Source organism: Syngnathoides biaculeatus, chromosome 18 (genome assembly GCF_019802595.1).
Source record: "Syngnathoides biaculeatus isolate LvHL_M chromosome 18, ASM1980259v1, whole genome shotgun sequence".
In the NCBI taxonomy this organism is placed as follows: domain Eukaryota; kingdom Metazoa; phylum Chordata; class Actinopteri; order Syngnathiformes; family Syngnathidae; genus Syngnathoides; species Syngnathoides biaculeatus.
In genome coordinates, this window is record NC_084657.1 from 15,589,208 (window position 1) to 15,608,259 (window position 19,052).

At 40.7% G+C, this 19,052-nt stretch overlaps 2 protein-coding genes across 3 annotated transcripts; one reads left to right on the top strand and one right to left on the bottom strand.

Moving 5' to 3' along the window:
* Positions 1-785: 785 nt before the first annotated feature.
* LOC133492012 (ras-related protein Rab-38-like) lies at positions 786-7,893 on the top strand. The gene is made up of 3 exons (XM_061803868.1): positions 786-1,086; positions 5,890-6,167; positions 7,210-7,893. The coding sequence occupies exons 1-3, from the start codon at positions 885-887 to the stop codon at positions 7,366-7,368; spliced, it is 639 nt and encodes a 212-aa protein (XP_061659852.1). The 5' UTR covers positions 786-884; the 3' UTR covers positions 7,369-7,893.
* A 2,204-nt stretch (positions 7,894-10,097) lies between these two features.
* On the bottom strand, positions 10,098-18,683 carry LOC133492038 (uncharacterized). 2 transcript variants are annotated; one of them, XM_061803935.1, is made up of 5 exons: positions 18,580-18,668; positions 18,240-18,461; positions 15,813-17,927; positions 14,240-14,446; positions 10,098-12,699 (listed from the first exon to the last, which is right to left on the bottom strand). In XM_061803935.1, the coding sequence occupies exons 2-5, from the start codon at positions 18,459-18,461 to the stop codon at positions 12,433-12,435; spliced, it is 2,811 nt and encodes a 936-aa protein (XP_061659919.1). In that variant the 5' UTR covers positions 18,580-18,668; the 3' UTR covers positions 10,098-12,432. The 2 variants fall into 2 exon arrangements, with proteins under 2 accessions (XP_061659919.1, XP_061659918.1); XM_061803934.1 differs by having other exon boundaries at positions 18,240-18,683.
* Positions 18,684-19,052: the final 369 nt, after the last annotated feature.

Genomic DNA, 19,052 nt, shown 5'->3' on the forward strand with positions numbered 1-19,052 from the left:
TGAAGGAGCCACACCGTTTTTTCAATGGCGAATGTCGCAGTGTGACTTCACGGACAGTCGATGCAGCCAATATGGCGACCACTTGGCTATCGAATGACACTGAAGTGAATAATGTATATGTATTTTTCATTTCAATATCTATTTTAGAATGTTTATTGGGATGACACATGACCTTTCATTTTCAAGCAGTGCCTCCTAAATTCCGATTCGCTGTTTGCGTTTACATTCACAAATGACTGCTGATCAGAACTGAATCGTGACTGCTTGTACTGTTCCAAAATAAAAGTCAAACAAATGAAAAATCCTATTTCATGATTTGAAAAGTATCCCCTAACCAGAGAATAGTACGCTGATGCATTTTGGACCTCCCAAGATGTTTTTGTTTTTAGTTGAAAATGGCTTGCTTGAACCAGGATCCCTTGCTGTAACGTGGTCAAAAATGAGTTTTGCGCCTGTTGGAGCCATTGGTCCTCGCTGCCTCAGATGAATTTGTGTCACCACCCATTTGTGCACAGCCACAGTTTCGAGACAGGGTGAGGTGTTGGTTTTAAAAAAAAAAAAAAAAAGTTAGGGTTTCAAACCAGGATTAAGTTCTCCAGTTTGGGTTAAGGTTTCACATAATGGTATAAATCGGGTTTATGTTTTATCTTACACTCGTAAGAAAGTTTTTATAGGGTGACATTTTAGCCGCAGGTCGTAAGGAGCTGCGTTTGAAATGCACCGATGTTTATTTAGCACGACTCTTTATCATATTATTTATAATGAGCTCGCCAGGCTCGCTCGGTGGAGGTTGGCCCTGCGCGCTCACGACAGCCCACAGGAGCGTGTCACGTGCACGCGCTGCAGAGAGAGAGAGAGAGAGTCGAGTTCGCGCGAGGTGGAGCATGGCGAGCCCCGGCAAGGAGCACCTGTACAAGGTGCTGGTGATCGGTGACCTGGGCGTGGGCAAGACCTCCATCATCCGCCGCTACGTGCACCAAACTTACTCCAACAACTACCGGGCCACCATCGGCGTGGACTTCGCGCTCAAGGTGCTGCAGTGGGACGCCGACGAGACGGTGCGCTTGCAGCTGTGGGACATCGCCGGTGAGTACGCGCACGCAAACTAAAAACTTGTGGGACTTTAGTACCAAGTCAGATGAATTTACTGCACAACATTTGGAAATTGTGTTTGCTAACTTAACTTCCTCAAATGTTGACTTTTTATTTTTATTTTTATTTATTTTTTTTTTTTAAGAGGGGAGGCAGGGCAAGTGTGACCAAATGGACAGTGGCACCCATCGTGAGCGGTCATGTGAGCGCGTTCATGTGACGGTCATTAAGTAAAGTGTAAATAAAAACAAATTAAAAAGACGCCGTGTCACTCTTTAGAGAGTTTACTGTTCATCCAATAGTGCGATTTGCTTTTTTTTTTTGGGGGGGGGGGTTAAAAATCTGTTTATTAGGTATTAGCTCTGAGAATATTTTCAAAATACATTTTTTGCTGGTTGAAGAAAAAATATTTTCTAAAAAAGTCACAAAATTATGTAGTCAAGATAAAAATTATCGCGTTTTTAATTTAAAAAAACAACAACAAATATTTTGTAAATAATTTTATATATATCAAGATAAAAGGCCCCTCTACTTTTTTTCTAGAAAAAATGTATAGTCAATGAAAAAAATACACATACTTTATTCTAAATAGTCATTTTTTTTGACAAAATATTTTTTTTCATGTAAATTGGCATTGTCCGAATAAATTCAGTGTAATGTTTGGTTGTTTTTTTTTTCAGGACAAATGGGATTTTTTTTTAAGAATAAAGTTGTACTTTTGCAAAAAAGAAACTAGTTAATTAATAAATAAAACTAGTAAAACAAAAAAAATTATTACAAAAACACAACAAGTATTTTTTGTTACTTATTATTTAGTCATGATAATTATATATGTTTTTTAAAGATACAGAAATTTCACATTTAGAATTAAAGCTAAATTGTTTTTTTATAAAATGCAGAGCTTTCATTTATTGTTTTTTAAGTTGTAATGTTACAGAATTAAATAAGTCTTTTTTTTTTTTCAAGATAAAAAGTAGTAGCAGGAGCGGAAGACTGCTGCTGTGGAACTTCAACGTTATTAAATGACTTGACGGGTTATTTTAATCCCCGTCAAACATGAGCAACGTGTTCAGTCATTTAACTTCCTCAAAAAATGTCCCCCTTTACATATATATATATATATATATATATATATATATACATATATATAAAGTATAAAGTAAAACATTTTTGTTAAATGAAAGTCAAATATTTGTAAAAACTGATTTTACTGTATTTTTTTTTACAAAAAAAATTACAAGCACAAGTTGCTTACTTTTCCCCCAAAAAAGGCAGTTTTTAGTAAAAAACACAAAATGTAAAAATATATTTTTAAAATAAATATATATAAAATATAAAAGTAATATGAGAATAGTTGTATTTGCAATCATCTATAATAATACAATAAATCTATAAATAGTGACATTCCATATTTTTCATTCATGCCAAAACATCTTGTTTTTCGACAAAAAAAAAGGTTGGGATTTTTAAATTTGAAATAAAAAGTCATGTTAATTTAAACAGTATACTAGAAAACAAATAGATTTTCTTTAGGTAAAAAGCAGGGGGTGGTGTTTAGAAACTGTTCTATTATCACCAGAATGGAGTGATAATCTTACGAAAAGTCGCAATAGACTGAAATCATAGTGTAATTAATTCCTAAATGAGCGTCTGCCTCTTTCGCTCATGTGAGGCTTGTCAGCATTATTGTTCGGGGGGCGGGGGGAGAAAAACTCCTTCACGTGTCTAAAGCGCAACAATTGATGTAACGCGTACATAGCAGGTTAGCAATGCGCTCTTTGTCCCCCTTGTGCCAAGCATGACATCCTCATTGGGTGCATGCCCGTCATGTGACCAGCAACACTTAAAACAACGAGGCACACATGCCAAAGTATCTCCCAATATTACCAAGATAAAGTTGAAGGCTTTTCGACTTAAATTTTTTTTTTATTGAAGAAATGATATTTTACATAATTTTTTTCCAAGATGAAGTTGTAAAATAAAAATAAAGTATTTTTAAGAATAAAAATACATTTGATTTTAAATAAAATGTTGCAGTTACATATAGTTCTATCTATGAGAATATGTTCACTTTATTAAATTTAAAAATAATATATTAAAATATATTAATACATATATTTTTTTCTACATGACTTCATAATTTTTCCATAAAACAAATCAGTAACAAGAATGAAGTATTTTTTTAAAGATGAAAAAGTCATTATGATGAGAAAAAAAAGAGTTGAAGTCTGGGTTATTGGTATTGTTTTAATTTAGATTAAAAGTATTCTGTGATTTTTTAAAAAAAAAAAGTCATGATATAATGAGAATAAAATAATTTTTTGGTTGAAAAATTTTACTTTTTTTCAATGCAAAAAAAATGCCTTATTTGGTGTTTTTTTTTTCACGAAAAAAAAAGTATACAAAGTAAAGTAAATACAATGAGAATGGATATCTATATTTTCAGGATAAAAATGTGCAATATTCCAAAAGAGTTGAGTTTGGATTCTTTCTGATGAAAGGTTGTAGTATGATGAATACACAATTCTGTATTTTCAAGATAACCCGTCATAATATGATGAGTCTAAAATACTATTTTATAGTATTAAAAAAAACCCTAAAGAACCGCAAATGACTTTATGAGATCTTTCTGTTCGAACTGTTTGTGGTTCTCTGGACTGCTCGGGCAATGGTTACCGCTGACCCCCCCGCTCCCACCACCGCCTGAAAAAAATGTCCGTGCATTAGCTGTTTATGTATTTTTTTTAATGAGTTAATTCATTGCCCCTAGGTGTGATTGTGAGTGTGGCTGTTTGTCTCAATGTGCCCTGCGATTGGCTTGCAACCAGTTCAAGGTGTACCCCCCCCTCCTGCCCGTTGACAGCTGGGATAGGATCCAGCAGTTCCCGCGACCCTCATGAGGATAAGCGGCAAAGAAAATGGATGGATGGATGGATGGATGAATAAATGTATTTTTGTCCGCAAAGGAGGGAAGTGCAGGTTGCACATCCTGTCACGTGCTCCCCGTCATTCAGTTTCTCGCTCGTTTGTTACGTACACGGGAAATGTCACCACCACCACCAAAAACCTGCTCTTGCGGATCTTGTGCAAATAGTCGTCGTTGGCGTCGACAAGCGCGGCCCTGTGCGAGGCGCAGGAATGTGCCGCCGCGTCCACAAACCGTCATCAGCACCGCAACAATGTCCCTCAGTGTGTGCTCAACTAACCCCGTGCGGAATTTTGCTGAATGGTATCACAACCGTGTCACAAATTCGCAAAATTACCCAACTAAAATTGTGCTTTTGTAGGGCGGGTGATCAACGTAATGAATGAAGTCCTACTTTCTAAAATAAGATGAAAAGCTGTATTTATTTATTTTTTTCAGAATATCTCGATTTTTTTTCATTATTATAATTTTTATAATAAAAAAATTATAATATATATAATAATAATTTTATTGAGTCAACTATTTCATTTGAGTTTAGTAACATTTTTTCATTTTAATGTACCTAAGGATAGAAACCTTTTATATTATGTATTTCTGGGCAAGCTTAATGTTATATTAAAAATACATTTGATATTAATGGTAAAAATGTACTTTTAAAAGAAAAAAGTCATAAAACAATATTAAATTTTAGACTGGAATTTATTATTTTTGTACAGAATTTTTATAACTCTTAAAAAATGAAAAATTCTAGATTTTTAAAAACTTTAATAAAAAAAATCTCTAATTATTTTCTAGAAAAAAATCATTTTCTTTTACAGAAAAACTAAATATCATCATAATAATCCTATTCACTCATTGTAATATTTTGATATTTTTTTCTTTTAACTATTGATTTATATATACATAATATTAGCATCAAACAATTTTAAGTTTTAGACTGGAATTGATTGTTTTTGTACAGAATTTTTTTAACTCTTAAAAAAATAAAAATTCTTTATTTTTAAAAACCTTCTTAAAAATGTCACAATAAAAAAAATCTGTTGTAATTTTTTCTAGAAAAAATAATATTCTTGTACAGAAAAACTAAATATCATCATAATAATCCTATTCACTCATTGTAATATTTTGATTTTTTTTTTCTTTTAACCATTGATTTTTTGGGGGAATTGAACTCATATGGAATAAAATGGTATGCAATAAAATGTCTTTTCCAACAAAAATGAAAAAATATATATATAGAAGTAAAAGTTTGATTTTGAAAGTGTTTTTTTAAAGTTGTAATATTTCAAAACGGTGGATCAGATGGTAAAAGCGTTGGCCTCACAGTTCCGAGTTCTATCCTGGCCTCGCCTGTGTGGAGTTTGTCTGTTCTCCCCATGCCTGCGTGGGTTTTCTCCAGGTACTTCGGTTTCCTCCCACATCCCAAAAACACGCAACATGAATTGGACACTCCCAATTGCCCCTAGGTGTGATTGTGAGTGCGGCTATTTGTCTCCGTGTGCCCTGCGATTGGCTGACGACCGGTTCAGGGTGTACCCCTCCTGCCTCCTGTCTGTTGACAGCTGGGATAGGCTACAGCACTCCCCGCGACCCTTGTGAGGATAAGTGGCAAAGAAAATGGATGGATGGATGAAAAGAATACCCGCTAATGTTACTGCCTCTGTGACCTGACCTCATACAAGCAGGATAAAATGGATGAAATGGATCAAATGGTATTTTTGGATGAATGAAAGTATTTTTTTGTCTGTGTTGAAAACAATGGTAATATTATGAGAATAAAATCTATTTTAAAATGTCCTTTTCATGTATATAAAAAGAATTTCCAAACTCCCCCCGCCAGCAGCTGAAAGATGCTAACAAATGTGGTGCAGGCCAGGAGCGCTTCGGCAACATGACGCGGGTGTACTACCGCGAGGCGGCGGGGGCGTTCATCGTGTGCGACGTGACCCGGCCCAGCACGTTGGAGGCGGCGCTCAAGTGGAAGGAGGACCTGGACTCCAAGCTGACGGGGGCCGACGGCCGCCGCGTCTCCGCCGTGCTGCTGGCCAACAAGTGCGAGCAGGGCCGCGGGCTCCCCGCCAACGGGCTCAAGATGGAGCAGTTCTGCAGGGAGCACGGATTCGTCGGCTGCTTCGAGACATCCGCCAAGGTCCCCTATCACATATAAGTCTACACACCCCTGTTCCAAATCTTACATTCGAGTGAAATCATTTCAAAAGTTTTTTTTTTTTTTTTTACCCAAAATGAATATGACCTCCATTTGACAAAAGACTTTTTTTAGGGGGTGAGAAATAAAACGAACATGAGTGACTGTAATTGCACAAGTCTGCACACCCTCTCGTAACTTGGGATGGAGCTGTGTGGACAATGAACCAATCTCATTCAAACTGAAGTTACAAGGCAATCAGCACACATTTTAAGTGCCCCCAAATCAAATTTGGCTTTTCCTGACAACAAATTATTTAAAAAATGCTTTAATTGTTCAAATGTTTTAACAAAAAATAAATTGAAGTGATTGGGTTTTTTAAAGTTTGTAATTGTTAAACAGTTATTTTTTAATCTAAGCTTTTTTTTTAACTTCAACCATTAAAATTTTCCCTTTTTAAAAGGCTTGATGCCAACAAAATGCAAAACCTTGTGATTCTTGTGATTTTTGATTATATTATTATATGTTAAAAGAACATTTTAATGCAATTTTTTAAAAACTACATCTTCATAAAAAATTTAATTTGGAAAAAGTAGAAAAATACTTCTTTGTTAAATGTAATGTAATAAAAATCTTTGATTTATATACAAAAATATTGGTAATTTTATTGTTAAAAAATAATGACGTGCATTCATGTTAAAAGGTGAAAAAGACATTTGTTGATGTTGAAAAAATAACATATGGCATTTAAAAAATGTTTCAAAAAATATATGCAGTCATTAAAATTACAACAAAAAAACGTAATAAATCACTGCCAATTCCAAGATTTTTCTCAATGAGAAAAAAATGTATATACTGTACTTTGTAAAAAAAAAATCATAATTGAAGTCTGTAAAAAAAAAAAAAAAGTTAAACATACTCTAGTTTTTGTTTGAAAACTTAAAATTGTTTGTTTTTAGATTTTCCTTCATGGAAAAATGTTTACCATTATCCAAATGAGTCTGAAACGTGCTCCTCTTTCCTTTCCGACTTCTCATCATCACAGGACAACCTGAACATCGACGAGGCGGCCAACTTCCTGGTGAAGCACATCATGGCGAGCGAGGACGCCTTCCTGAGGAGAGCCGCCACGCCCGGCACCGTCACGCCGTCACTCAACCGACAACTCCGCCAGTCGGACGGATGCGCCGGATGCCTCAAGTGACCCGAAGAATTCCCTCACAAACTCCATTTTGCACACCTTTTAGTTCCAAATCCTTTTTTTAATTTAATTTATTTTTATTTTTGTTAACTTATTTGCCTTATTTTAACAACTGACGCGGACACAACTGTGGAAGTATTTATTTGATAATCTTTCAATCATCAGTCACTTTAGTGACATCAAAATTCAAAAGAAATTTTAATTTTGCAAAACTAAAAACAGTGTTGATGGAACAGTGCGCAAAATGGAATGTTATCACAACGAGGCTTATTTTAATACTATTATTTAACTTTAAAAAAAAAACATACCAAAGTCATGTATTTTTCTACAGAAAGGTCACAATCGTACTTTTTCTTCTTCAAGTAATAAGTCACACATTTCCAAAAATAAATTAAAAATATATTTAATATATATTAATTGATGTAAATTAATTAATTTATCAATTATATTAAAAATATTTTGGGGTGTTGTTTCAAATGTGTTTCCCCTAAAACTATTTTTTAATTTGTAAAAATCATGCCATCATTAAAATATACTTTAATCAGGTTAGAATTTGTTTTTAAAATGAAAATGTCATGCTAAATCATCTTAAAAGTGTTTTATCCTAACCGTGATAACTTCTTCATATAAATGTATTTACATGTAAAAAAAAAAAAAATCGACAATATGAAAACTTTTCCAATAGTGAACATGTCACGAGATTTTCTGGGGCTTTCAACTTTGTCTTGGGGTTGCTGCTGAATCCGCACGTGTGCGTGTGTGTGTGTGTGTGTGTGTGTGTGTTACCACGTACAGCCTCAGGACAGTAAAAGGCTAAAATAGTTTGTCATGCGTGTCCCACACATCCATTAAGTCCCATAATCTGCCTCCAACTACGCAGTTTTGTATTTTTTTTTCATTAACAAAAAGCAATCTGGAATGTTATCTTCATTTTTGTACAGTTGCCCCGCGACCCCCATCCCAGATTACATCATGCTAACCTGAGTTGAGAAAGAACTTCCATCCGGATTTTTACATCATGCTGCCATTTCAAACGAGCGGCAATAGGATAAAAGATTTTGTGTATGGTGTCAGATAAAATTTATGTCAACTAACGTGCTAACACTTTCTTTGGTAATGGCCCCGTCACACCATGACGTTCTGGTCAGCGTTTTATAGCATTTGAGGAAACGTTGGTAGTCGCCCGTGGTCGCCGGGATAGCTCCAGAAGAGCGTTGTTTCGCTCGTGAATGTCAATGATCGCTGGGAATCGGCGGAGAACGCCGGTCCGGAAAAAAAAAAGTTTTGAACGCGCACAAAAGTTCTCACCGAGACCAGCGTTCATCAATGTTTCATTTTAAACACCGCAGAACGTTCAAAACGTTCGTGGAACGTTTTACTGAGGTTCGCCGAGCGTTGCACACGTTTGGCCATCGTTAGTCAGTCGTAACTCTGGCTTTAATTGGTTGTTACTTAATCGTTTGCTTTGCAGTGAACGACTCACTGGCGACCTGTCAACGCCCACTGAACAATCCCGTAGCGCACACAGCGAGTAACTAAAGTCAAACGAACGTCGTTTGGAGTACATTGAGCGTCATTCGAGCGTTTCCCGAACTTCCGTGCCTATGGGTATATAAACCGATGCTTTGTAAGGAAGGTCCATTTAATATTAAGCTACAGTCGAGAGCACCTACTATGGAAGATCCAAAAAGCAGCAGTTCGTTTTCGCGGAAAAACTCCGTCAGACTATCCTCAACAGCCCGGTCCAGGATCCTGCAATCCTTTCTCTGCTTCTTTTGTCTTTGTCAGACCGTCCTCACTGGGGTTTGCAAGGTGTTTAGGGTCCTCAGGGGGTGTCACATGGTGCATGACTTCGCGGACGTGCTCTTCGTCCTGCTGTTGTTTTTCCTCCAAACACATTGCTCGTGATGAAAGAGGCTTAGTTTTCTTACAAGCAGCGGCACGATGCTCACTGTTCTAACTCACGACAACAACTGAAGTGATGATGAACTTTCCAACGTTTTAGTGCCGGTTCCACTGTAAAAATTACACGCCAGTAAAAGGCTTTTCTGTCGTTATTCACCCGTTGGTCACACGCTCAACACGCTCGTCTTACGTTGACAAATCGCTCGTCGCGCCCCAATGACGCTCTTGCACACGCTAATGGTTTTTAGGGGTATCTTATTTGGTCGCTGTTACACGCTTTTCGTGCGTTAGACACACGTTAATCACATGCCAGATGTGTCATCCGCGTTTGAGAACGCTGAAAAATAGAACGATTGAAATGTTCAGAGGACGTTGACCAGAACGTCATGGTGTGACGGAGCCTTTACATGTCGCAAGAGAGCAACTTGAGTCCAGAAACATCTTAGACCAAAAGAAATTTTGGTCGGCTGTGATTTCAAGTGATCATTTTAAAATGCTAACAGGTGGTATGCTAACACATAGCTGGATGACAGCCCCTGAGGGGGGCTAAGACTGTTGTGAACTACAGCTGAAGTGATTAACTAAAAAGCTAGCTAGCATGCATTTGGTATGCGAAGATATACCAACATAGCAACCTGAGTTGAAGTACTGAAAATGCTATGCTGCTATTCTTTCGTCATCTTTTCACTCTCTCTCTCTCTCTCTCTCTCTCTCTCTCTCTCTCTCTCTCTCTCTCTCTCTCTCTCTCTCTCCTCTCTCTCTCTCTCCCTTTTAAACCTTCTTCTGTGTGACAGAAAATTTTAATCAAAAATCCATCAGAATTACAAGGAAGCACGGCGGTATCTTAAAATCTCCGCTGTGGCACATCTAAACTCTCCCGGCGTAAAAAGAACACAAATCCTCGTTTCTGTTCGACTAAACAGCCAAAGAGGACGAAGAATAAAAATAGTTACAGAATGCCAAAAGAGATTGATAAGTATTGTACACCTCACTGTGAAGTCGTGTACTATTTAGCATTGTTAGTATTTAAAATGCTAACAGTTGTAATGCAAGCATGCATATAGCAAGTTATCCACCTCAGTACAGAAAGTTTTTTTTCCCTACCCTTACACCTGTATTTAGTTCCTGTGTCAGGAGAGCTTCTAGCATACAGCAAGATAGAAAAACCAAAAAGTACCAAAAAAAAAAAAAAGAGAACTAAGGCAGGTCAAGAACAAGGTTACAATCTTACAGTTGAGTATTTCGCAACATTTGCTTACGTCAACAGTTGGCATGCTAAAACTGCGAGATAGGAACCTGAGTTTGAGTGCAGCAAATGCAAAACACGCTAAAACGAGTCCTGGAGGATTTGACGTCTTTCCATGTACTTGTGTATTATGTCAGATGACAAGAGCAAAAAAGTCAAATAGCATATTTAGTATGCTAACATACAGAAACCCAGCAGCCTGATAAGGGAAAGCACAATGACGGATTCTAAGGTGTTTCGATCAAAGCCGAAAGTCAATAACGCCGACTATTTCAAGTGTTAATTGCTGACGTGCTAAAAGTTCCTAACATACGGCTAGCTGGGTTTGAGTACCGAAAATGCCAACATTTTTTTTTTTTTTTTGTTTACGTTGATCTTTAAAATTTCTAGTGGGAATTGCTAACATTGCTTACATGCTAACAGTTGGAATGCTAACTTATAGCATGACGAACCGACTGCTACTGACTCAGCGCAAAGGCTTGATGTGAAATGCTAACATGCAGTCATGAAACGCATAAATGATCTTACTCCTGTTAAATGGTTCCACCATTTTGACAAGGGTTAGAATCCCATGGAGAATCTCTGGTACGCCTGTGTGGAGTTTCCATGTTCTTCCCGTGCCTGTTTATGTTTTTTCCAGGCACTCCAGTTTCTTCTCACATCTCCCCAAAAATATGCAATGTTATCTGGACACTTTAAATTGCCCCTAGGTGTGCTTGTGAGTGCGGATGTTTGTCTCTATGTGCCCTGCGATTGGCTGGAAACCAGTTCAGGGTGTACCCTGCCTCCTGGCCGTTGACAGCTGGGATGGGCTCCAGCACTCCCAGTGACCCTTGTGAGGTTAAGTGGCTAAGAAAATGGGTGGTTGAACAGAATCCCATCTCACGCCTCGGGCAGTTTCTCATAGGTGGCGACATTTCAACTCAACGCCCCTCTCGGAGATATCTGGCGCCCTCTGGTGGAATTTTGCCCACCTTACAACCTTTTCCGAGCAAGGCGTTAAAAGACCACACAGAAAGTCGGACATTTAACGATTCCCTATCAAGTGTTGATTATTTTTTTTTAACTCCAATTTAACATTTCAATTGTTTTACTTGAACACTGGTGACTATATACGTCATAGGTTACAACATTTAAAGACTTGTGTGTGTTTTGATGGGAAAGGAAGGGGGGAAAATGTCTTTGGCACCACTGCTGATGAAAAAAAAATACAACAATTCATCTAATCAGCCTGAGCTGCTACTTGTACATACATTATTGCGGTCCAGATGGAAATGTTGCTTGATAGCAAAACCGTACATATTTGTACTTGTAAAAGTTGCAGAGGATCAAGTCGGTAGTAAAACGTTTACAGGGGGAAAAAAACAAAAACAGGAACAAAAAGCCGAGAGCAAATTCATCTAAATCTGTCTACATCACTACTATTTCTATTATTTCTGAGTCTTGGCTGGACATTAATGGGTGAGTGTACTCGTTAAAGCACAGGTGGGCAAAATATGGCCCAGCACCATTTAATAAACAAAATTTAGCACTGTTCCTAAAATGGGTTAATTAGGTTTTTTTGCCCATTTCATTTAATATTTGTTCAATTAATTCATTTTAAATAATGTACTGAATATATTTAAAATTTTTGCAAAATAATTGAATTGTTTAATTGTGATAACATTTTTTTTAAAAAGACAACTAATTGTTGTTGAACAAAATTATGACCGTATGCATCATATAAATTTTCTACAAATGATACCTGTGGATTTTAAAATAAAATGTGGCTCTTCAATCATCAAAACCGCCTGTACAAATGTAGATGCTGGTGCTCCCTTCCAAATATGGTCAAGGAAGTTCATAGTTCTGATATCAAAAAAAAAAAAAAAAGAAAAATGAGATGAGAAAGAACTGACCAAAAAATATATAATAAATCACGACTCCTTCATGTCCATTCTCGTGTTCTCTAAATGTTCTTGAGTCTCGGCTGGTGTTGCGGGAGATGCGTGGGGCGTCAAGAGGAGAGCGTCCAGGTGCGACGCAAGGGAGCATTGGGGGTCGAAGAGCCGGAGCTGGTCTGGCCTGAGGTCTCGGGCCTTGCCGCAGACTCGCTGGCTGAGTGCGGTGACGCTGAGGCACGTGGTGGTCTTCAGGTGGTGAAGTTGGTTCTGCTCCACGAGGAGCTTCTCGCGCTCGCACTTCTGCGGCACAAACACGAACACGCACTCACTGACTATTTAGTTAAGCAACCCGCTCAGTAACTGATTGACTTACTCAAGCGACTGCTAACTGACTAAACAGGTACTAAAAAAATAACTCAATAAGTAACTCACGAAACAGCTAACTGACCAAAGAGCTACAAACTTAGCTAAAGGTGTGACTGTGCTGATTAGCTGGTTAACTAAACTGATTGACTACATAACAAACTAGCTGCGTGACTAGCCACTAGTTAACAGAGTGACTGAACAACCAACTCCCTAAATGGCTTGCTGACAAACTACTTAGCCTAGTCACTAATTAATTACTTGACTGGCTGGCTGACAAACTAGCTAAATAACATGTTAAAAAGAGACTGACAAAACAACTGTCTGATTAGCGAAGCAATTGACCAACTAAACGACCGACAAATTAAGTAGCGAGTTGGCTGACTAACAAACCAACTCACTGACTGATTTACCAATTAATCAACTGACTGACTGAGCAACTCAGTGCCTGACTTATCCACTCAATCGCAAGCTCACCCAGTGATTCTTAGCAAGCTAAATGCTTGGGTTGCAATCACGTGATAATCGCCGCCATTTCTACAGACAAGCTAGGCGTTGCAGATGACATCACCATGGCAACGTCCACAGACACGCGGTGAGCGGCGGATGTTTTTTGCCCACTTTAATTCGCTCGACGACGTCGCCAAAGCTACAGAAGATCAAACTCTGTGAAGCTATCGATCCGTATACTCTCCACAACGACGTACTTTCAAAGGATCTGAAAGACTTCCCTGAAGTAGGATATCCGGACATTAGAAATACGCATGCTTACCACTGACAAAATGATCAGAACAGACTTTCAAATAACCATTTGCCTTGTGTACTCAAGCTTTGTTCAGATCTGCACGACGTATATTTGCAAGCCACTTTTGTTGCCGTTTTTTTTTTTCGATAACTCCACTGCATCTTCTCCTTCGTGCGATCTAATCTTTGGAACACGGAAAAATCTCCTCCCAAGGTCTCTGTTTCCGCCATTTCCACACCAGTAGACGCGACAAAAATCTGGCGCGATGACGATGGACAGCTGACTGCTTGTCTGCGACAATGGCGGTCAAGTACCCGGATGAACAAGCGTGACGTCACGTGAAACTCAGCCGTAATCAACTAGCTAACAGACTGACTCGCTAACTGACCGATAGATCCACTAACCAATTCAATCATGTAATGAATCGAACTAGTTAACAACTAAGTTACAACCAAGTAACTCATTGGCTGACCCACTTGATCAACCAATCAACTGAAGAACTGAGTGCGACATCGTAAGCTAACTAACTGATTAACCGACAGACCTACCAACTAATCAATGAGTTGACTGACTCAATTCAATCAACTGGGTGAATCAATACAAAATCACTGACTAACTAACTCATCAACTGAATCTGCCTCGTACAACTGTACAACTTTGTCACATTTCCTGTTGCCTCGGCTACTTGAAGACAGACATCAACGACAGCATCCGTGTCTGTTTCGCTCTTACCAGCTTGTTGATTTCCTCCTGCAGGTTGGCGATGCACTCCAGCTTCCTCTTGCGACAGCGCTGCGCGGCCAGTCTGTTTTTGCTCCGCCGCCGGATATCATGGATCAAATCTAGCTGCTGGCGCGTCAGTGCGTGCTGACTCAGCAGATTCTGTAGCTCCACGCGGTTCAGACGGACGGCGTAATCCACAGAGAATGGAAGATTAACCTGATAAACAAACACCATAACAAAGGTTAGCTGTGTCAGCACTCTAAGAATCAGTCGTGCCCTCATGCTAACAGTCTCTCTTGTGTGCACGCTAGCGATCACTCTCATTAGCTAACATTCTTGTTAGCATGTTAATGATCAGTCATGGTCACTCTTAGCACCATAACTTTGCAGTTAGCACTGTAATTACTAGCATTCTTACAACGAATCTTGTAAATGTATTTATTCAATAAGCCTTACTCGCACTCTAATGCTGATTTCACGCTAGATGCAAATTGAACCATTCAAGTGACAGAACTTGTAAAGTCAATCCAAACACATAAATTAGCACAAAACTGTGACGGGTGACGTATGATGGGCAATCCAAGTTGGGCGAGCACGTGGAAATGTGCTTCTTCAACCATTCACTCAGGTTTGAAAATGTGACCCTCAAGCCACAAACCGCATCACGCGAGTCAATCAACTTGGTCTTCCAAGCGAGCAGTTTCCAGGTGGGTCACTCACTGCCATGGTCATCGCTGGCTGCGAGGGTCGCGGGGCCGTGGGCTGGAAGGGAACTACGAAGCTAGAAAGGGCAAAAAAGTATTTGGTCCAGCTGGGGGATGCGTAGCATTTGGCTGTGGCCACTCACAGCGCCTCGTCGTCGGATATGAGGGGTGTGGGACAGCAGCGCAAATGAGGCAAATGCGCATATAAATAACTCCCACAATAAGGATACCTTGCTGCCAATGTGAGCGTGGTATAAAAGTCATTCTTGTGAGCATGCTAATAATTAATCTTGTTACCACTGTTAGCAACCACTCTTCACAGTTAACATGCAAACAGTGTTGGTAGTACCCTCAAAATCAGTTGTGTAGCACTGTTAGCACTCTCATAATCAGTCACGTCATCATGCTAACATTTATAGCGTTAGCATGCTAACAGTTTTGTTGCAATCTCTTAACACTTGAACAATCTTGTCAGCACTCTAACGATCAGTATTGTGCACTTATCGGATAATTTACCGTACACCTACGCACGCTAACTTAGCATGAACTCGGTTATAGTTGTGACTCACTTGTCAATCATTAAATTCTGGATTGACTTGGCAATGAATGGCATGATCAAGCGTAGCTCTCACTGCCAATAAGTACACAACGGGCTCTGAGTGCACACAACCACATCCGCTCACACACAGAGATGTACACACACATTTACGAGTAAATAATTAACTGGTAACCATACCGACCCCTTGCAAACATTTGCAAATGAATTTCCGAGAAATCCATGGCTAAAAGTAATTGTAATTCTTTCCAGCATTGCTCCAGCAGCCCGTTTAGACAAAATACTAGTTGGGTCTGAATAAATCGTGCTTCTCTGTACTCACCTGCCTGGCCCGCTCTCTAGGGCACCATTCTCCATCGCCGTCAGTCTCCGAGTCTCCGTCCTCACCTGAGTTGAAAGACGACAGGCCCGACTGCGAGGCTCCCTCACTCTCGGACAGGACGCCCCCCTTCCCTTGAGGTCCACCTCGCTCCGGGTCCTGAGTCTGTCCTCGGAAGGGGCACTTGTCTACCCGGAGCCAGCTCTGATGAGAGGGACTAGGGTCAGGCCCAGGGTACTCTGCTCCCTTCTCGCCTCCAGGAGCTTCACTTTTTAGGACGATATCTGGGACCAGACTGGGATCACTAGTGAACTGTGTTCCTGATCCTTGAAGTTGTTGTGTGATTTCCTGATGGGATTGAGAAGAGTCGGACCTGGAAAATGTGTCCAGATTGTCTCCTGTGATATCTCTTGGAAGATCTGTTCCATCCTCACACAGTATTCCAAGACCTTCAACTCTCCATGTAGAATGAGAACATTTTGTTCTTGATCTTTCTTTGCCATCTTCTCTGATGCTGTCCTGATGAAAAGGGCCTCTGTCAGACCTCGGACACACGTCAACATCAATGCATCCTGTTAGTGCTCTGGGACCTTCAATTTTCTGTGTGGAAATGGCTGCAAAACCTAGACCACCGGAGGACCTTGTCCCTGGTCCTTGTTCTTCAACTTTTGTGATTGTACTTTGATGAGAGAGGACAAAGTTGGACCTGGGTTCTAAACTGGTAGTGTGTCCTGATTCCCCGGCTAGGTCCTTGAGACCTTTTAGTCTTCTGGGAACGTCATCTTTCAGGGTAGCACCTGGAACCAGCTTGGGATCATGACAAACCCTTGTTCCTGGTCCTTTTTCATCATCTGCTGTGATAGTGTTTTGTTGACAGGGGCCAGAGGCAGACTTGAGATACTCCAGACCGTACTGGTGTCTCGGTGCTCCAGCTTTTTGGATGGCTCCTTCAACTCGATCAGGACCAGCAGAAAACCTCCTTCTTGGTCCTTCTTCGCCATTTTCTGTAGAGGTTTTTGGGTGATAGGGGCTAGAATTAGACCCAAGACACCTATCCACGTCCTTGCATCCCCTTAGTTTTGCAGGGGCTTCATCTTTTAGAGTTTCACAAGGTCCCAGACCAGAACCATCAAAAAACCTTGTTCCTGGTCCTTGTTCTCGGTCCTCTTTGATGCATTCCTGACATGAGGGCACCAAGTCGCACTTGAAACCCTTTTTTGTACTATTTCCTGAAGGTTCTGCTACACTCTGGGCTTCTTTTTGGCTTCTAGGATCTGTATCTTTCTGGGTGGGAGCTGGAACCACCTGTGGACTACCAGAGAATCTTGGTCCTGTTCCTTGTTTTCTGTCCTCTGTGATGGTGTCCTGATAATAGAGGACTGAGTCTGACGTGGGACTCACATTGGCATCATTGCTTGGAAGATGCTCTACATCCTTGAGCCCTATTAGTCTTCTGGGATTTTCAGATTTCTCTGTGGTACCTTGTAGCAGCTCCGGACTACACGAAGCCCTTGTTCCTGGTCTTTGTGCGCCATCTTCTGAGATGATGTCCCAATGAAAAGGGACCAAATCGGATGCGGGAATCTTAGCCACATGGTTTCCCTTGCTGCTGCCGTTTCCCAGAAGATTCCTAGCATCCTGGCATCCAGTAATTTCTGGTATTAAATTGGGACCACTGCAGTACCTGGTTCCTTCTCCAAAGGTCTCCTTCCAGCCCCATTGTTTCTGAGGTACCTCTTTCCCACATGCCAGCTGGAACTTGCGATACTTTGGTCCTCCCGTGCCCCCATCTGGCCAAAATGAGAATATGGGTCTCCTGTCATTCCCCTCCCTGCAGCCAGGTGGCGCAGCATCTCTCGCCACCGGTTTGGCAGCTTGGGGGTGATCGTCGTCCTCCTCACTCTTCTGCTTCTTTATACAGCACTTCTTCCTACTTGATGGCGGCGGAGGCGGGTCCGAGCTGAACTTGGGCAGGAGGAAGTCGAAACAGGCGTGGTCCAGGTCTCGGAAGCCCAGCACTGACGCCGCCTGGCGGATTTCCAGGATGTCGTGTTTACCGAAGAGCAACTCGGAAGTGTAGGCAAACGTCAGCAGTGGCTCAAATCCACCCACGGTTACCTACAGAAACAGGAAAATGTACATCACGTTTGTCTGCTGCATGTGAAAAATGTGAGGTCCACCAAACAAATACTTCATCCTCAGGAAAAAAAAAATAAAATTATAAATTGATCACTTCATTGGGTAAGAGTTCCAATGAGAGCCGTTACAAATATATATAAAACTGTTTATCAATAGAACATTGTACATTGGCCACTTAATTAGGAACATCCCTCAACGGGATCGAGGTGTACCTAATCAAGTGGACCAGCGAGCGCGCGTGTCGTCCTTCAGAGGTAAACACTCGTGACGTCACCCTCGTGCAGTTCTCACCTCGGGAGGCAGCATGACGTCATCGTCGTCGCGCGCGTGCGCGCGTGGGAGCCTCGCGGCGAAGTAGTCGCTGCACGAGGCCAGCACCGCGCGGTGGGCGTGGAACCGGCGGCCGTCCACCTGCACGGTGACGTCGCAGAGAGCGTCGCGCAGCCGCAGTTCGTCCAGGCGCCGCAGCACGCGCGCCGGGTGCGCCGCGCACGCGTACGTGTACGACGGCATCTGCGCGCGCACACAAACACGCGCCCGCGTACACGCACACAACGTAGTCGCGGCGACTTAGCACGCATTAAAAATGAGCCAAATGATGACAATAATGTGAATAATAAACCACGCTTACCTGCTCGTAGCCTCGTCCAGGTTCTTTGGAGCTTTTGACGACTTTGAGATAAGCCAAGCGAGCGTCACACACTCATCTGTCAAAGTGTGTGAGGGAGGGAGCTTGCGTGTGCGCGCGCGCGCGTGTGTGTGTGTGTGTGTGTGGCAACAGCGCTGACTCATGCTGATAAAAGATGAGCAAGCAAGTTTTCCCGTCCAACAACCCCGCCCGCCCTCCCTCTCGACTTACACACTTCCTGGAAAGACAAACTACAAGGCATACTCAAAAAGAAATGTGCATTTAAAACATTGCATGATTTATTTTTCCAATGAAGCAGTCCCACACGAATTCGTGAATCTGTATCATAAGAACGTCACTTTTTAAATTTAAAACTACGTAAATTAAATTAAATGCACTGACTCAATAAAACGGGAGAAAATCTCTCGATTCATTTCCATTTGAAAATGAAATTCAATTGTTTAAATTCAATGCCG